Raw genomic sequence first — 20,176 nt, forward strand, 5'->3', positions numbered from 1 at the left:
CATTTTGAGAGCTCACCAAATTTATCTGTGTTATATTTCAGGAGCCAAATGATGACACATTATTTCTCAAGTTGAATTTCTTTTTAGAAAGGGAATTAAGGATGATGTGTTATTTTTACATTGATGTGAAGTTGATATTGACACGCCTACAATGAAGATGGGGTTTGAGATTTCACTAAGTTTGCCCTTGATTTACAATTTTTAGAAGACAAATAGCGATTCATCATCAATTAGAAAAATGAAGTCAAATTAGGAATTTCCTATTTGACTTTAAAATATATTGAAGATACAGTCAAGAAACCATATCAACTAGGGATGTAAACTATTCAAATCAACTCAAATAATACTAGGTTTGAGCTTGATTCATTTAAGATTGATAAAGGCTTGAGATCGGCTCGAGCTCGATTTGTCTTGAAATTACTAAGCTCGCGAAAAGCTCGAACTTGGCTCGTTAAAAACTCGTTTATCATGTTAATCAAATCGGGTTCGAGCTTGGTTCATTAATAACTCGTTTATCTCTTTAACAAGTCCGACTTCAGCTCGGCTCGTTTTCGAGCTCGTAAAGCATACTATTGAGCTCTTGTTTGAGCTTATTAAAAATTAAATATATCTTTGACTAATTTTAAATTTGATATAAAAGTTTAAATTCATTCATAGATAATCAAAACGACAAACATAACAACTAAAAATATATAAATGAGTCGAGCTCGAGCTCGCGAGCCTATTAACGAACATTTTTGCGAGGTCACGAGTCGAATATCCTTAGGTTCGAGCTTGGTTTGATTAAATTGTCGAGCTCGAAATCCAGCTCGAGCTTGGCTTGATACGATTAAGAAACGAAATCAAACGAACTTTTTATCGAGCCGAGCTCCGAATAGCTCACGAACGATTTGGTTCGTTTACATCCTTAACTTCAACCATAGGTGAATCAAGAAATCATAATAAGAACACGTTTTATTAATTTTATCTAGAATATATTGATATTTTTGGACATCAAAATTTCATTTAATATTCGGTAAGATGTGTTTTTTTTTTTTTTTTAAAGGAAAAGATAAACAAAATAGATTAGAATAATTACTTTCCATTCCAAATATTAAGATAAAAGAAGTCATGAGGTGTTCCATTATTACACCAGTAGAAGTGGAGAAAATATTGAAAAGAATTCGATCATTCTTTCATTCTCCTCCATTCGCTTGGTCTTCCTATCAAAACACTGTTAATGGCGACTTTTGAGAGTTTTTGCATTAAATGACTTGTAGCCAACAACCAAGATATTTCACTTAAATTGGCCTTATCTTATACTTAAATTTTTTTGGTTGTAGACAATATATTTATATCAATTACTATATTGAATTTCTAACAAAATTTTGGTAGGTTTTATATGACAATTCCTGATAATCCGAAATTGATCACCCCTCTTTTCATGATTGTGAAATTATTACCTCTTTTTGATAACAAACACAAACGCTATATTACCAATTTTTATTATGAATTTACTCGTGTCTCACAAACTAATTACAAACAATGATGAAACTAGAAATATATATTTTTATATATAAAAATATCGTCGGTACAAACACACAAAATGATTTTTTTTTTCCATAATTTTGAGATAATTCTTTCACACGTGTGAGTCCCAGGGATAGGTAATACGCGTTCCAAAACTCTGTTCGTTCGTACTAGTGAAAATTGCATTTATTGTCTTCTTTTTGTTGATTTTTCAATGCATGAGAAAAGTGAGAGAGGGGCCCTCAACCTGGCGTGGCTTTGAATTTCAGGGTTGGTATCGATGCTATTCAATACAGGTGAGTCTGATCTTACTGTTGTTTGATAGTGCAGTATATTTAACATCTGATATATTAGAAAATAGAGTCATGGCTTCTATATCTCAACACACACACAAAAAAAAAAAATTTAATCCATGATTTCTATCCAATTTTTAAGAAATCATCAAACAAAATAATCAGAATTGTGGAAACATACCAGAATCCATGATTTGTAGTCAATGTTTGGTGATATCTTCAATCTGCAGATTTCCTTTTAAGCCAGAGAATTTTGTTGATGAGATACAAACTTGAAAAATTATATGCAGATTGGAACCATAATCATTGTTTTATAATTAAACAAGTTTTATTATTTTTAATTTGGTTTCTCGATAAACCAAAAATATTATATATGATATCCACACAATAATATCATGACATTTAAGTCCTTAAGTCAATTCTTATTCTAAATTAGATCACATAAATTTATAACTTATTTTATTGATGACATATAAACATATATAATTACATTTATGGCCCTGAAAATTCACCACTACCTGATTTTAACTTTATAAGATAATATTAAACTTTCTGATTCATCTTCAGTATATAATGTCGCTTGCATGCATATAATTTATGAGTTTTAAAGTCACAGGAGATGTCGGCTGTTCTTGAATTCCTACTTTCGTTCAGGTACACGCTGATCATTTTTCTGTGCTTGGAAGCAAGATTCGTTTCGGGTCAGAGTAATAATCTCCCTGAGGAAGAAAGTAAGATCCCCTTTCTTACATTTGAAGCACTTTTTTCATAGCCTCCTTATTTAAAGGTTGTGTAGATTTATATTTAATAGCATGATCTTAGCAGAGAATGCTCTTCTTGAAATAGCTGATCAATTGGGAAAAAAGGACTGGGACTTCAAGCTTAATCCCATGTGACGGAAACTCAAACTGGAATACGTCTAAAAGAGCTGATATGCCGTGGTACAACAATTCTGTCATCTGTGATTGTTCTTACACCGATGGAGCATGCCATGTGCAAAAAATGTAGGTTTTTTCCGGCTGAAGGAAAGTTTCTTTCATTTTTTTTTTATCAGTGCTGTTCTGACTTATGACCTTGAATTAGTCGTTTTCGGCTGTTGAACTCTGTGCAAATCTCATAGAATGTACTTTCTGATATGTTGTTTGCTTGACAACTATTAGATAATCATATCTCGCATCTGTTGGAATATTTATGAACTTAGGCTTAAATAATATCCTCAAGCCATGCAAATTGTGTACCATATGTTTGTGGAATACTTAAAATCATCCACCTAAACATAGTTATAGATTTCAATTTGGCATGCCGTTCACTGAGTTAAGTCTTTGGTTCTTTGCCAACAGATTTCTTAAAGGACAGGATTTAGCTGGTGTCCTCCCGCCTTCCCTGGCAAAGCTACCCTATCTAAATACAATGTATCTAGAACTTCAATGTGTTTTATTCCACAAAACAATTAAGTAATTGTATCGCTGATGAGGACTTCATCCGATGGTTGCAGTGATCTTACTCGCAATTTCCTTAGTGGAACGATCCCTCCAGAATGGGCATCTACTAACTTAGAATACCTGTGAGATTCAACGAAAGCTTAATTTTATCACACCCTCTGATGATAATTAATCTTCGTATTTCATCATGAGTGGTGTTTCTGCAGGTCTGTCATTGTAAACCGCTTATCCGGCCCCATACCGAAATACTTGGGAAACATTACTACACTTGTATATATGTGAGAAACTCTATCTCGCGATATACACAAGGATATTTTGTGTATCACTGCATATATGTTTTGTTTAAGATCACGTCCCTGTTTAGTTATGAAGCCTATTGAGTTTTCAGGAGTCTGGAGAGCAACCAATTTAATGGGACCGTTCCGGCAGAGCTAGGGAAACTGATCAACTTGGAGAACCTGTGAGGCATTTTATGTGGGATTAAAAGTTGAATTTATTTTCAAATAGATGGTGCTATAACACCTTTCTTATTTTTGGCTAACGCAGAATCCGAAGTGACAATAATTTAACTGGTGAGTTGCCAAAGGAGCTAAATAATCTAACGAACTTGACAGAACTGTGAGTATCGTAGTTAAATTTCTGCGCAATGAGAGAAAATCATTATGTTATATCATTTTTTTTTAATGCAGTAGGCTAAGCAGCAATCGCTTCTCTGGAAACATACCGAGTTTTCTAAGTTGGACACAACTCCAGATGTTGTAAGTTCTGTCCAAACAGAAATAATATGTGATGCCATATTTAAAGTGATTTCCTTAATAGATTTATGTCTCTAAAAGAGAGATGCAGGCCAGTGGTTTTGAAGGACCGATTCATTCTAGTATTTCGGTTTTGAAGAATTTAACTGAACTGTGAGTAAAAATCTTGTGCATATCTTTTCCAGTTCTGTCTAAATATTGTTTCAAGAACTTTGTTTAACATAACATTAAAGATTGTGTCTCATATATAAATGTTGTCTTGTGACAACATGAAGCAGAATAATATAATACACAAATAAACTTAATTAAAAATAACACAGAGATAATTATTCAAGTTGTGAGATGTCTCATGACAAAATAATCATTAGAAAAAAAATCGAGTTTACAAAATCAATATCAGTGAAGAAATGAAAAACTATGTTATTTAACAAGTCAATGAAGTAAATTGTATCCTAAAATATCAATAACAAAAATAATCAAAACACAATAATGCAAAATCTTATCAAACACACGTTCTTTACATATTTATCTGTTCATGTTTACTATTGAACATGATTGTGATTATTATTACTACGATTACCTATGCAGAAGAATCAGTGACTTGAGTGGAGGAGCTTCGAAGTTTCCATTGCTGAGAGACATGACAAAAATGAACAAATTGTGAGCACCAATAATTATGCCAAAACCATCTGGACATTTTGATAGCTTTCATTCCTAATAAATATCAATTCAAAGACAAGTATTTTGGCTACAGGATGTTAAGGAGCTGCAATTTATCTGGGGAAATTCCGGGATACTTGAAAAATATGCCAGCATTGAAAATATTGTAACCTTTCATCCTAGTTCCTGTCTGATATCTGTCTATATGTTTTTATTCTGACTGAATTGTTACACATTTTTCCATGACTCACTCGCTTAATTTTCCTTGTACTTAAAGACGATTGACACATTGTTCATCTAAACATGTTGAGGGGAAAAATTAAAATTAAAGTTTTTCAATATTATTGTTTCTGATGCATTCTTCTTAAATTCTTGAACTCCCCTTTCTGTTCCTGTTACATTAACATTGAGCTAATCTTTTTCGTTCATTACAAATTTCACATCAACATTAATTATGAAACTCCTGTAACTTTGATGGCAGGGATCTAAGTTTTAACAGCTTGACAGGACAGATTCCAGATCTTGAAGGCCTCAACAACCTACAGAACACGTAACTGGACGCTATGCCATCTCTTCTTTAAAATTTTAAGACACTTTGTTTCAAAACTTTGTTGTCAAAAAACCAAGCGGTGGGAAAGCATGTCAATTAGTTCTTGTAATTTTGAAATAACAAAGCCGGGGCACTCCGAACTAAATTGATGGATGTCCAGTTTGCTATGGAATATGTGTTGCTTTCACTGGATCAGCAACATTTTATTAAAGAAATTCATCTGGCATATTTGTATTATCATTATTGATAGTTCTGCTTTAACATTTATGAAATAAATGTACAGATTAAATAAAGTTTGATTTGGTGTTATTGGCTAGGTATCTGACGCAAAACTTTCTTACGGTGTCGGTTCCTGAGTGGATGAAGAACAGAGACTCGTATAGTACGTTGAATTTGTGCTTTTTGATCTGTGTGATTGACATTTATCTGCATTATGCAAGGTCAAACAACTGTATAAATTTGATTGAGATGATCAGTAGCATTCATTTATATCATTGTATGCAGCCAGTTTGATCTTTCTTACAATAATTTCACGGAGACCTCTGTGCCCTCAACTTGTCGGGAAACTTTGTGAGCCATTTGCTCTCATACTTTTCATTGCTTTAAGATATCATTAAGGTTTCCTTATGCTTATTTTATTTTCTCGTGCTCTAAATAATCAGGAATTTGTTCAAAGGCTATAACGAAGGAAAAACTTTGTGAGTTTTGATGTTTGTCATAATAATCACTTGTAACTTTATTTTGACTCTCTGTAACCCCACTTCAGAGAGCTTGACAAATGCCTGAGAAGTTCTCCTTGTTCAAAGGGTAATAAACTCTTTTACTAATGTTTTTATTTAAAGTGATTAATCTTATCCCATATTGTAACTGGTAGTCAAATTCTTTTTCACAGATTGGTACTCATTTCATGTTAACTGTGGTGGTGGAGGGATTAAGATTGGAGACACCTTTTTTGAAGGAGATGAAGAATCATCAGGTCCTGCGAAATTCGTTCACTCTAGAGAAAACTGGGGAGCGAGTAATACAGGAGACTTTTGGGGCCGTAATTCAAGCATGAGTGAATATGTAGCAAATAATATATCCACTCTCAGAGTAAATGACTCAGGATTGTACATGACTGCTCGCCTTTCTCCTATATCTCTCCCTTATTATGGACGTTGCTTAGCAAATGGAAACTACACTGTTAAACTTCACTTTGCAGAGATAGTTTTCAGGGATAACCGTTCATTTCAAAGTTTGGGTAGACGGATGTTTGATGTGTATTCAGGTGCTGCATGAATAATTTGCAATTTCGGTTGGGCTTTTTAGGTGATTGTCTCAACTCTGTAATTTGGTGCAGGGTGAACAAAAACTGAAGGATTTTGATATAGAGAGAGGCAAATGGAGTTGACAAAACTGTGATACAAACATTTAAGACGACGGTAATAAATAAAACTCAGGAGATTAGGTTTCATTATGCTGGGAAGGGATCAACAGCAGTACCAAATCGAGGAACTTATGGCCCTCTGATATCTGCTATTTCTGTGAAATCCGGTAATTTCTATCATGTGAATTTTCTAGTACAAATAAGAAACTACAAGATTTCAGTATGTGTCATTCTGTATTCCTGTGATGTAGATTTCAAACCCCCATCTAATAAAAGAAAAAATATATTAATCGGAACCGGAGCAGCTCTTCTGGCCTTATTTCTAATTCTCGCAGTTACCTGTTTCTTTTGGTGGAAACACCGTAGCAACAAGATATCAAGGGAACAAGGTCATGTGACTGCCTCTGTTAAATCTTTCTTACAGTATTGTTTGGACGGAGATGTCAAACATAAAAGGTTTTTGACGCTCCATATAAAACCTTCTCTTTTGCAGAGCTAAGAGGATTAGATTTGTGTACTGGATTTTTTACTTTTAGGCAAATCAAAGCAGCCACCAACAACTTCAATTCTGAAAACAAAATTGGGGAAGGTGGTTTTGGATCTGTCTACAAGGTATGGGATGCCAAAGTTGGATTTAAGGTGGAACAAATAGGTTATATAACCTAACTCTCTTCTTCAGGGCACATTATTGGATGGTACAGTAATTGCTGTAAAGCAGCTTTCTTCCAAGTCAAAGCAAGGGAACCACGAATTTGTAAATGAAGTGGGGATAATATCTGGTTTACATCATCCAAATCTTGTGAAACTGTATGGATGCTGCGTTGATGGAAACCAATTACTACTGGTGTATGAATACATGGAGAACAACAGCCTTGCTCGTGCTCTATTTGGTAAAAGGAAATCTTCAAGTGTTGATACTTGATACCATGGTGGATCCAGGAATTTAGGAGTTGGAGGGCAAGGTGAAGCAGATAAAATAAAGTTTAGGCGGTGAAATTTCCACTTGTAGGAAAAAGACGCATTAAATTCATTTTTTTTGTTTCAGCCAGAACGATTGCCTCCCTTGCCAACTGCTGGAATCGTTCCAGAATTACCATGTATCATTTGATGGAAGCATGTAATAATGGCATCTATGTTGTCCGGTACAGGACCAGAAGAATGGCAGTTGGATATGAATTTGTTGACGAGGCGAAAAATATGCATTGGCCTAGCAAAAGGCTTGGCCTTTTTGCATGAAGAATCAACTTTGAAAGTTGTCCATAGAGATATTAAAGCAAACAATGTTCTTCTGGACAAAGATCTCAATCCTAAAATTTCAGATTTCGGATTAGCCAAACTTGAAGAAGATGATAACACTCACATCATCACTAAAGTCGCTGGAACTATGTGAGCTTCCTTCATTTTATTTGTGCCAATGTTATTTTGTCCATTATTTGGCAAATAGCATCTCTTACTAACCTGCTATCATGAGAAGTATCTATTTCTTCCCTTGGAACAGAAACTTGGCATGAATATCAAGTACTTTTCCTGTGAAAACTGCACGTCTAAATATAATTCAATGCCTATGATTTTATTCTATTCAGGATCATTGAACTAATGCATTTGTATTTGGTTACTAACAGAAATGCTTTCTTAGGAAGCAATAATTACCTCTATAATGTGTATTTGCATGCATGTAATCAAAATGTGGGATGCTTCATAATTTTGAAGATTTGAGTTGCAAATATCATTTTACTACAGCTTTTGGTACAATAGTAAATACTCGATTCTGCAATTTTTCATGATGCTGAAAACTTTTTGTTTTTTATATTTGCATGGGATACATGGCTCCTGAATATGCACTATGGGGTCATCTAACCTACAAAGCAGATGTACACAGTTTTGGTATTGTCACACTGGAACTTGTTGCTGGAATGAACAATACCAGATTTCGTCCCAGTGATGGTTACTTTTGTCTTCTCGACCGGGTAAGAATAAATCATATGTTCTAAGAATGTAAAGTTCGAACATATTTCTTGAATGCTTCTGCTGTTACTTGTATTGTCAGGCTCTTGTTCTACAGAAAAGAGGAAAGCTTATGGAGTTAGTGGATCCAAGATTGCTTCCAGACCTTGATGTGGAAGAAGCAGAGAAGTTGATCAGGATTGCACTCTTATGCACTAGTCCATCTCCAGCACTCAGGCCTACAATGTCTGAGGTAGTTAGCATGTTACAAGGTAACGTCAGCATTCAGGAGTTTAACATGGATCCATCCATTTATAGTAGTGAATTGAAGCTTAACGAACTTAGAGAAAAATTCGAGTACAACGATTCGAGTGCATCTGTGGCCCTTGTTCATTCAAATGTGACCGAAGAAAATGCTAGTGCCAGAAAATGTCCCTGATCTTCATTCGCAAGGGAAGGTTGGCGAATATGGTTTCACTAGATCTTTTGTGCAGCAGGTTTTTTGATTGCTTTAGACTTAGAAATGCAACACTTCGATGATTGTTCCTTCTTGCCAGAAGACTCAAGACATGTACATTTAGAAAATTGCATTATCGCAAACCTCATTGATAAATAAAGTGACAAATGGTATTACTGAATGAATAAAGACAATATTTTATTTTGTATAGCCTTTATATTTATTGTGGAACTTGTATTTTTTTTTTCAGTTTTACTCCTTTTTCTTCTAATTATTGAAGTGATATCGGACATATCAACAATATGTGGTGTTAAATCAACATTTTTTTTGGATACGATCATTTTTTGGCGTTACGTCAATAATCCTATGAAAAAATGACTAAAATTAAGGTAAAAATCGTAAATTAATGGACTGAGAAGATAAATTGATTGACATAAGGAACACAAATTTAAAAAAATGCAAATTATTTGAGAAAAAAATATAACTTTCACTGTTATGGAATTTTAAAATTATCAAATTATTTTCACGAGGAGATTGTGCTGAACAGCGCTGATGTTGATGTAAAATTTCTGGTTACCAGAAAATGGCCAAAATGTCAAATCCAAAGGGCTTTTGTATATTTCAGGAATTTCACAGCCGAAAGAGAATGAGTCCGTTGCCGCCTTTTTCCCATCATCGTCGCCACTGGTCGACACTGTTAGCGGAATCTACCTTCCAAAACCGGCAAAATTCCAACATCCTGTACAAGGATATTGAGACAAAATGCAAATGTTCATAAAAATTCGGTGATCACTGCTCCATGATAACACAACATATTTATAGCTTGATCAGAAGTGCCAGCCTTTTCCATTCTTGCTACCTGTATTACTCTACAAAAGGGTTCAAGAAACACCTATTGCTAATGGTACATTCGGTCTGTTCAAACAAATAATCCATCAATTTGTAATCTTTCAACTGAGCACTTTTGCCATATTCACGTCTTATGTTAATCGCTCACATGAAAACGCAGGATAAAGTTGAATTTGTTGAAGGGAAGGTGGATTGGAAAGGAAATACAGGTAGAAAAGACAACAGCCTTGCACAAATGAAAACGCAGGATAAAGTACAAATTTTTATTTCTGATATACATCGAGCCAATTGTTTAATTTGAAACTCTAAACTCAAACTACAAATATTATAATTTATGAGAATTTGGACCCGTAGCCCAATTTAGTACATCGCCTTGCAGCCTATTTGGAATATTAGTGTTATCCATTCGCGTACAATGAAGAAAAATAATTATTTAAGAAAACTGCGGATGATCAAAATCCAATTTTGGAAACATGGAGCGCTCTTGAATCTCCCAGTAAATTCACTTCAGTCGATCCCTCTCCTTTCTTGAAATTATCGGGTCTCTGTTCGAGTTCCCAATCTCCATGGAAGTCAAGAGATGTAAAAACCGGATTTTCCCGGTATAATTAATTATTTGCAAGGAAATTACGACTTTGGAACCTTGTACTAGAATAAGATATAAATATTGGAAATTTGGTTGATTGGCAAATTTTATTATCAAGACAATAAAATCTAGACTTGTGCATGCAAATTTCGAAATTTGTGGGAAATAATACAAGATTATGGAAGATTTGTGCAAGACTTAAGAATTTAGACATAATATTGAATAGGATTTTCGAAAATCCTCCTAGAATATATGCCTAGATATTGTGAGGCATGGATACAAGGAAGCATACAAGATAAATTGGAAATAATCATCAAACTTGTGCACAAAGAAAAAAATCCTTACCCTAGCCATCATATTTTCGAAATTTTGGAGGGTAATGAGATCAAGAATGAATCTCACAACTTTAGTAGCTGAATTTTCGAAAAATAGCAAGGAATATTGGAGTCAATCTATGAGATTTGGCATGATTTTGGTATGATTTGAGTACCAAATTTGGCTCCTCTCCCTTCACCTATAAATATGACATCACCCCCACTCCTCAACTCACCCAAATTCTCGAAAATTCAGAACTAAAAGGTCCGAAAATTTCAGCAACTCCCTAGCCACACTATGCCGAAAATCTTCCAAGAAAAGCGAGCCGTAGTGCCGCCGAGTGAAGAACAAGGAACGATCCACTTCCCGAAGCCGAGCACCTACGTTTTTCGCAGCTAAAGATACTGTAAGTGGGATGTTTTAAAATCTTAAAATTCAGTTAATGCGTATGTGATTTTTCGGTTTTTGGATAAAAACTTCGGTCGAGTACAATTCTTTTCCTACTCCTTCTTGTGTTGTTGTCATTCGGTTTTAAACACTGTGAGAAGTCGATTGTATATGGGTGGGAATCCCAACCATGACGTACCCTTATGCGGTGGGGGATATAACCGCTATACGGCCTCGCCCCCTTAGAGGAGTAAAAATTAGGGACTGACGTCAGTAAACCATAGAAAGTTAGATAAATCATAGTGGCTGGTAAATGTTATGCATGTTTATGAAGTATGTATGCAAGTCATGTGTTTCGAAATTTATGCATTTTGTTTTATTGTGCTCGATATTCCCCCACTTGCTGAGTATTTCCCAAAATACTCACCCCCCTTACAACCTGTCCCAGAGAAATCCGAGGAGGAAATCGAGGAGGAGGAATCAGACCAGTTTTGGGGCTGGTGAATGCGAGACTTCAAGATTTTAGATTAAGTTGATTTTTAATTCAGTTTTACGTGTCCGCATTTAATTCTGTCGTCTTTTTGAGATTTCGGTTTTGTAAAGACAATGTTTATTTCATTGAAATTATGAGTTATAAATTGGTTTCGGTTTACACTATACTATAAATGCTTGTTGTTTCGATTGTGTGATTGTTAAACATAGCCGGTGTCAATCCCGAGTTTCGGGGCGTAACATTTAAGTGGTATCAGAGCCGACCTCTCTTAGTATGGTGTGGTTCGGGGACGAACCAAGCGGAAGCTGGTGAGCATGTGAGGCCCGGGGCCGAAAAGGGCGGGGGGTGATCGCCGGTGCCATGAGGTTGCACGGACAATGAGCGGCTCCTGACAGGCTTCTAGGTGGAGGGAACATGAATGAACCGATCCAACACCGGAACGAGAGGGATTCCGAGACTGTTCAATGTAATGGACTGCACAGTTGAAGATGGCTTAAAAGATTTAATATGTACTACTCATATTTCGGCAGCTCAAGGCCGAGACTGAAGAAGCTCATGGAGGGTCTCAGATCGGAGTTCGGTGGGCCCCAGTTCGAGCCGCACGTGACAGTTGTTGGGAATGGGGCCGTTAGTTTGACGGAGAGCGAGGCACCTGACCGTTTCACCAAGGCTTGTGGAGAGACTCGAGTCATACGATGCCCGCGTGGATAGAGTTTCCACGGGAACTTTGTTTTACCAGTGTGTTTTTCTTCTGCTTCATCCAACACCTCAGGTGATCTTTTGAAATGATTTGTTTATACGTGCTGAGATTGGAATCTCGTTTATTTGAATCAAAATTAAATCTTTGAGTATAGACTATGCTTTGGTTCATGGAATTGAGAGTTGGAGCTAGTGGGCTGAGGGTCTGATCAAACAAGATGGGGGAGAAAACTCTGTTGATTGGGAGATAGAAGATATCGTATTCATTATGTTATTTGTTTTGAAAATTTTGGGTTGTTTGGTACTTTGAACATTCTTAAATATTTTTGAGTTTTTGTTTTTGAACGCTTAGAAATTATTAAATTCTTTTTAGCTTGTGATGGTATACAATGTTAGAATGTCAGCAGATTCTTTAGAATGTTTTGCTGCCTTTCGTATTGAAAAGAACTGTGCTTTTGAAGTTTGATTGAAAGAGAGAGGAGAATCAAGGGAAAACAATGAGTATTTCTCTGATTTTATCTGACGACTACGACAAAAAGTTAAGAATGGAATTTAAAAGCTCACTCTCTTTCTGGGAGTGTACATGACACTGTAGTATTTTATTGGTCTAATGTTGCTTTTATGAAACTCCTCTGAAACAGGTGGTGGGTGCTAGTGCACATTGCTGTGGTTGTTTTGATTACAAGAACTCGACGCGTAAGTCATGCCACTACTTCTGATTCTCGAAATTCGGATTTAAACCTTTGATTCCTTCCCTATGAATGTAAATCACTAACATAACGCCAGACACTAAGATTAAGGTCATGAATTGCATAAACAAAAGAAGATGAAGGCAGAAAAATGGAGAAACGATATGATGTAGAACCCTCGAATGAGACCTCGAATATTATTCATCATTGAATGAAATGATGGGAGGAAGTGCATTGTTCTCGACTTACAACTCTACGTGATTCCAGAACAGGGCAGAACAAAAGTATTTTAATTCAGTTTTTTTTAAAATTGAAGTAGCAAAACTTGATTTATTTTAAGAAACTTAATGTGATGTATGTGCTGTTTGAGTGCAGACTGTGTTAGCTTCCAACCGACACATCATGATGTTTGCAGCTTATATGCCACACTTGAGCCTCCTCTACGGTAATATAACCGGAGAGGAAAAGAAAACAGCTTGTGAGAAAGCTTACGTTCTCGATGAAAACATTGGCAGTCTAAGCTTCAAGATAACACATTTAGCATTATACAAAACTGACACGGAGGATAAAAGTTGCAAATCATGGGAGAAGGTGGCTGAATGTGAGCTCAGGACTTGTTAAGTTTATCGCAGTTGGCCTTTTTGAGGATGGAGCAAACTATGAAGAAGCCGCCGACTAGTAATAATCCTGTGTCTTCTTTGTTACTTCATTTTAAGATTAATACATCCAATTTTATAGAAGTTAGTACACAATCTTTTCTATAGAGTTGGTGAATGACTAGATGTGTTGCATCCAGTACCCAAATATAATTCAAAATATGTTGAAAATCAATGCTAAAACCTCTCAGCTTTGAATTATTTCACCTGTTTGTGCGGTTTTGAGTATGCATGTTTTGTGTTGTTTTCATTCACCATGGTTGTCTTAGTTGTGAGTGTGTCACAAATATCCCTTAGGAGATAAATAAAAAGAAAGACACTCGACCCCATTGCCAGAGACACATTGTTTCTTGGAGCTGGTTTTGACTTCAATGCCAGGAGCATTGATAAATTATCGTATTCACTGCTTTCAATCATGTTTTCATTGAGTAATATGGCTATTTGCTGGACAACGGGAGGCATATATAAAACAATTTGTTCTATTATTTATCCATGACTTTGATGAGATTTTCTTCATATTTCAAAAACGACTTGTTGATCTCGATTACAATTGCAAAGCAGAATATTCAAGTAAATAACATTTGAAACACAAAATTTTTTTATGGAGATCAAGGGATTGCATCATCTTATTCGAGTTAGTTTATCAAGTGTTATTTCAGAGCGAGTTGTTGCAGATCCATTGGATAGGTGTAAAGTGGTGATGATGCATTGTACAATCTCTTAGCCGCGGCCATGTTTAATATCTCCGTAGGGTGATAATTATCCCAGAAGAAAAATTTTGTTCTGTCAGGACACGGAATCGAATCACGAAAACATAGCCCGTTTGTGCTCGCTGTAACACAGCATGGAATATTACCAACTACAAAACCTGAAACAACTGTAAGTGAAACTCATGTCAGAACGTATGAACATTCTACATTCCTTTTTGGATAAAAGAATACAGGAATAGGTTTGTATTTAAGTTTTAAAATCAGATTTTTGTTAACCTTTTTCATTTCAGATTACAAAACTATTTCAAAATTAAAACAATCCAGCCAAACATGTTTTCCTGGTGGGGATGGGGGTGGGGGACCATTTTCTCAAACAGAAAAACAAGAACCATTTCGAAAGTTGGGATGTTTAATTTTTGACATTTGATTTTGTTGAGTTCTCTTAAAATTATAAACACTTAATTTAATTTTATTAATTACATACCGGACTCTATAATATCTGCATATGAAATGGCATTGTAGTTTATGAAGATAAATTGTGCATCAGGTAGATTGGTGTTTAGCTGGTCAATGAGAGATATCAGCCTTATATTGAATAGCTCCGCGTCATTGTTGATCCATTCCACACATATTTTTCCGTCTGTCGGATAACGGTGTAATACTTGAGGAATGCAGCCTAGCGGAGCGGTTCCGAAAACGGCTATTTTCCTTGCACCATAGCTGTACAGTTTCTGGATCCAAGAAAATGTATTAACATGTCTTAAAGGTATATGCTAGAATATATGTATATGTACTCTCTTTCCAATAAAAACTTGAATTAAGATTGTGAATTAAATCGAGGATTAAATTTTAACTCAAGTTGGAATTTCGAGACATTAGTTGCGAAACCTCAAGTTGTTGGGAGTATGCTTGAACCAGAACTTCTGCAAGCTGATCTGGAGTATATAATCTCCTAGCTGGGCTAAGTATCGGGTTTAAGACGTAGTTGAGAATATCGTTGTTGCCAATGTTACTCGCGTATATGCACTTATTTAGAAGCTCTTCCGCCTGAGTTGCACTCCCAAGTATACGCTCAACTTGTGAGACCGTGTACGCATGATGCTCAATCTGCATTTCCAGGTCGTATTGATGACCCTACAAGAAATAATGAATACATGCAGGTTCTAAAAATGTGAAGTTGATGTATATTGATCATTGAATTCGAAATGGAATCTGAGCAATCTTCTCAACAAACCCGTATTAAAAATAGTTAAATTTCATCTATGCATGTGTATATGAATCTAACATTAAGCCAAACTTGCAAATTGTGGGCAGATGATATATGCATGCAACAACTGTGCAAATTGTTACCACAAAATAGTTGGTGTAGTTCAGGATCCCCCCGCCTCCCGATGCGTAGTTTACTCCTGTGAGATAGTCCGAATCTGTCGCACTTGCAAAAGGTGGAGTATATTCTTCAAAACCCAAGTATTCAGCTGCACCATGAACCAAGAAACTGATCAAGAGGTGGGTTACTAATTTGGATATAAACGAAGCTGGTTGGAATAATAAGATCAAACTACTCGGACATACATACAAATCAATCAATTTGAGAACCAAAATCCGACTATTTTAATATAAGAATTTACCGATAAAATCCGGGATAATTCGTCCATTACAGAATCTACCAGTGGGGCTCCCCGGATAATCAATGCCGTAAGGAGAAAAATCCACCTTTGCTACTGTGGCAATATCATTATTGTTGCCATTATCAAACAGTGAGTCTCCAAAGATAAACAAGCAAGGAACTTGAGGTTTCCCCTCGATCAAGAACGATGACTTGATAAAAAATATAAACAACAAAAACATTTTGAAATCGATCGGTTCGAAGTCGAACTATTATGATACACATATATATACAGCAAAACAAAAACACTCCTCACTGGCCATTTTGATCAACTTGATGGTTAAATGAAGCTACGTACAAAAGGCTATCATGCATTCATTCTTTCTTTAATTAAATAAAAACTTGTCAAATAAAAGTTTTAATAGTTAAAGCTAGAAAAGGGACAGCTACAAATTCCAAACTCCTAATCAATAATTTTCTGCTGCCAATTAAGGATTCCAGCTGCGGGATCCTTTTACAGCTTTATAAATTTAGTAGCCCCTGGCAGTAGCTAATTAAAGGAGGAATTGGTTTATCATGATATAATTAATATTTATGGATTTAATTAACCTAATATAACAATGAACTCACCAATAATACTAGTATATCGGCTGAATAAATTAATAATTGCGGCACACCCATGGGCTAAACGGACACCAATGGACCCAAATAATGGGATCAACCTAATGTTCATAATGAGTACAGTGTATATAATTTTGTTGCTTCGTCTTCCTAAACGGGGATTTTTCTATAAATATTTTAAATCAGCTCCTCGATTGCCTAATTCATATTTTTAGTTTGTTTTATTGATAATTTGAATTGTAAGAATAATAATAAACAATAAAAATAAATTATTTAATTGGTGTTATTGTTAATAGTAATAAGAAGTAATTAACTGCAAGGATGATCGATTAATAAATACACAAATCTCCGGTAAGACATCTTATAGGTCAGTTTTGTGAAATAGATCTCCCCACACGACTCAAACCCATGAAAAATATTGTTTTCCGCTACAAAAATATACGTTGGAGATGAAATTTAAATGAATACAAGCTCAACCCATAAAAAATTGAAACACACAATTTTAACCCATTTGTTGATAACCGACCCATGACCAAGGAATTTGAATAAATACAAGGAGGGGAGAGAGAAATGTCCTTAATTTTACTCAAATTTCATCAAGATATACGCTTTAATTTCATGTTTTCTTGTACAATAGCTTGTTCTATTAGTTTTTCTTGTTGGGGAAAACCCATAAACCGCAGAATCCGTCATGATAAATCATCAAGAATTTGACTGAAAATTTAAGTGGAAGCGTACATGAAGCCATAATCATGAATTGTTTAGAACGTGTCTTGATCTTCCAAATCTACGCGCTCTTTCCTTGAGAGAGTCCTTTAATTTCTCTTCAGAACTATTTTCTTAATGGGGCAGAAATAGTGAAAGTGATAACGCGAGATCTGGGGACCATGACCCATATTTATAGATAATGTTCATCAATATCTTCTGATATTTCTGTTTTAGCCCATCATAAAAACAGAAATTACACTTATGTCTCTACACATTAAAGGCCCACAGCCCATTAGATACATTAAAGCCCAATAACCCGAAACATTAATTGATCACTTTATTTTGGGCTTAACTTAATAGACAACCCACAATACATAATTATTCACATATAAGCCCATATAAATAAATTGATCCAACATTTCTAAGTTTTAGCGATCCTTAAACTTTGTTTTGCTCATTTTCAGTTTGTAAATATGTTTATTATAGTTCGAAAAAGAATAATCAAGTTTCACGTCGTTTCCTTTGCTTAAATATTTCATTTCATTAGCTGTTAGAATCTGGGGAGGTTAGAACCAACAACCAAGTCAGGATTCACATAGTTTAGATAGAAGTCAGATTTTTTCTCCTTTTCAATAGGTGCCGATTCGGCATTGTCAGCTTTAATGTGGAAAGTGTTGGTCCCACGTACGGAATTTGAGATAATAAAACCCGAAAATAAAGAATAAAATGGACACCGAGATCTACGTGGAAAACCCCTAAAAATTATTAGGGAAAAACCACGGGCAAGATGAAAAGAATTCCACTATAATATTTTACGGTGTACAACCACTCACTGTGTTTCCAAAGAGAACACACACTCTCTTAATACATGAGAACAAAACACCTCACAAATATTATAGAACTAAGCACTCAAATGCTTATAAGATGATAGAAAACTCGAAGAAGATATGATTTCAGAATGAAGGGGGAGCTTTATTAATAGAGCCCCTTGTCAGTGTGAAGACGCGTATAAAACGCGTCTTCCATCTTCCCACAAAATTTCCGCCAGTGGAAATTTCCTTCTGTCCACATTTAATACACGTTTTGACTGATCCCATTTTGAAAAACTCTTGCCGACATTTCTCCCATTTGGAGATTTGATTGCGAATCAAACACATCTCCACACATCCTTTCAATCTTATCATTCCCTGCTGCTTACGTTTCTGCTAGACCACTTGAGGATCTACACCACTCAAACTTATCAGTGTTTACTGGTTTGGTCAGAAAATCAGCTATGTTGTCCTTCGTATGGATCTTCTGCATATCCACGCTTCCTTCTTCTACTACTTCCCGCACAAAGTGAAATTGTACTCCAATGTGTTTCGTCCTGGAATGAAAGGCTGGATTCCTTACGATGTGCACGGCACTCTGACTGTCACAAAACAAAGGAACATTCTCTTGTTTGTGTCCGATCTCCTTCAATAACCTTTTAATCCATATTGCCTCCTTGCAAGCTTGAGTAGCTGCCATGTATTCTGCCTCTGTTGTAGATAACGTCATAACTGTCTGCAGTTTTGAAACCCAGCTTACTGCTCCCCCTGCAAGTGTAAACACATAACCAGTAGTAGATTTCCTTTTATCAGGATCACCTGCATAATCTGAATCGATATAGCCCCTGAGTGTAAAATCTGATCCTCCATAACATAATGCAGCATTCGAGGTACCCTTAATGTATCTAAGGATCCTCTTAATAGTGCTCCAATACTCTCGTCCAGGATTCACCATATACCGACTAACTGCTCCCACTGCTTGAGCAATGTCCGGTCTTGTACAGATCATGGCGAACATCAAACTTCCCACTGCTGATGCATATGGTAATCAAGACATCTCTATCCTCTCTGCTTCACTGCTAGGACACATCTCGGAGGATAACTTGAAGTTAACAGGAAGAGGGGTCGAGATTGGCTTACTATCTTGCATGTTGAAGCGTTGCAAGACTTTCTTCAAATAATTTTTCTGGGAAAACCAAATCTTTCTGTTACTTCTGTCTCGGTGAACTTGCATCCCTAGAATCTTGTTTGCTGGACCCAAGTCCTTCATATCAAATTCCCTAGCCAACTGTGCCTTCAATCCTTGGACATGATCTTTGTTGGGGCCTGCTACCAACATGTCGTTCACATACAACAACAAAATGATATAATCATCACCAGACCTCTTGAAATACGTACAAGGGTCTGCATTCAATCTGTTGTATCTAAGGCTCATGATATAGGAATCAAATCTCTTGTACCAACACCTCGGCGCCTGTTTGAGATCGTACAGAGATTTCTTCAACCTGCAAACCAAGTTCTCTTTGCCTATTTCCGCAAAACCTTCTGGCTGGAGCATATAGATTTCTTCTTCAAGATCTCCATGAAAAAATTCCGTTTTCACATCTAGCTGTTCTAGATATAGGTCAAACACCGCACACAATGCCAACACTACTCTGACTGTTGTAAGCCGAACCACAGGAGAAAATATCTCATTGAAGTCAAAACCTTCTTTCTGAGCATACCCTTTTACCACCAACCTAGCACGATACCGCTCCACTTGGTTATTACCATCACGCTTGATCTTATAGACCCATCTATTTCCAATGACTTTCCTTCCTTGTGGTAGTGTAACAAGATCCCAAGTTTTATTCTTGTCTAATGCCTCCAATTCTTCTTGCATTGCTATCATCCACAAGGATATATCCGAGCTTTGAGTAGCCTCGTGGAAACTCGACGGCTCACCATCCTCTGATAATAGACAATATGCAATGTTGCTTTCAGTGACATAATCTGAAAGCCAAACTGGTGGTCTTCTGTTTCGAGTTGACTGCCTTACATTGGAAACTTCAGACTCGACATGTTCTTGTTCT

General features: G+C 36.0%; 1 protein-coding gene, 1 long non-coding RNA gene and 2 pseudogenes across 2 annotated transcripts; 3 read left to right on the plus strand and 1 right to left on the minus strand.

The window, feature by feature from the left end:
* Positions 1-2,386: 2,386 nt before the first annotated feature.
* On the plus strand, positions 2,387-9,199 carry LOC142522723 (putative LRR receptor-like serine/threonine-protein kinase At1g07650; annotated as a pseudogene).
* A 311-nt stretch (positions 9,200-9,510) lies between these two features.
* On the plus strand, positions 9,511-10,249 carry LOC142522979 (uncharacterized). The gene is made up of 2 exons (XR_012814557.1): positions 9,511-9,880; positions 9,986-10,249. It is a non-coding gene; the product is annotated as an uncharacterized LOC142522979 (long non-coding RNA).
* Positions 10,250-12,113: 1,864 nt separating this feature from the next.
* On the plus strand, positions 12,114-13,635 carry LOC142522062 (cyclic phosphodiesterase-like; annotated as a pseudogene).
* Positions 13,636-14,292: 657 nt separating this feature from the next.
* LOC142522722 (GDSL esterase/lipase At1g29670-like) lies at positions 14,293-16,230 on the minus strand. The gene is made up of 5 exons (XM_075626259.1): positions 15,989-16,230; positions 15,711-15,835; positions 15,249-15,494; positions 14,845-15,091; positions 14,293-14,527 (listed from the first exon to the last, which is right to left on the minus strand). The coding sequence occupies exons 1-5, from the start codon at positions 16,206-16,208 to the stop codon at positions 14,301-14,303; spliced, it is 1,065 nt and encodes a 354-aa protein (XP_075482374.1). The 5' UTR covers positions 16,209-16,230; the 3' UTR covers positions 14,293-14,300.
* Between the last annotated feature and the right edge of the window lie 3,946 nt (positions 16,231-20,176).

Source organism: Primulina tabacum, chromosome 13 (genome assembly GCF_025594145.1).
Source record: "Primulina tabacum isolate GXHZ01 chromosome 13, ASM2559414v2, whole genome shotgun sequence".
NCBI lineage: Eukaryota > Viridiplantae > Streptophyta > Magnoliopsida > Lamiales > Gesneriaceae > Primulina > Primulina tabacum.

What these genes read in the sequence shown, in the direction of transcription:
- LOC142522722 (XM_075626259.1), bottom strand. Translation starts at nt 16,208, where the DNA reads ATGTTTTTGTTGTTTATATTTTTTATCAAGTCATCGTTCTTGATCGAG. An exon ending in ACTACACCAACTATTTTGTG is followed by an intron (nt 15,495 to 15,710) that starts GTAACAATTTGC and finishes TATTTCTTGTAG; the next exon opens with GGTCATCAATACGACCTGGA. An exon ending in TGCAGATATTATAGAGTCCG is followed by an intron (nt 14,528 to 14,844) that starts GTATGTAATTAA and finishes TTTCACTTACAG; the next exon opens with TTGTTTCAGGTTTTGTAGTT.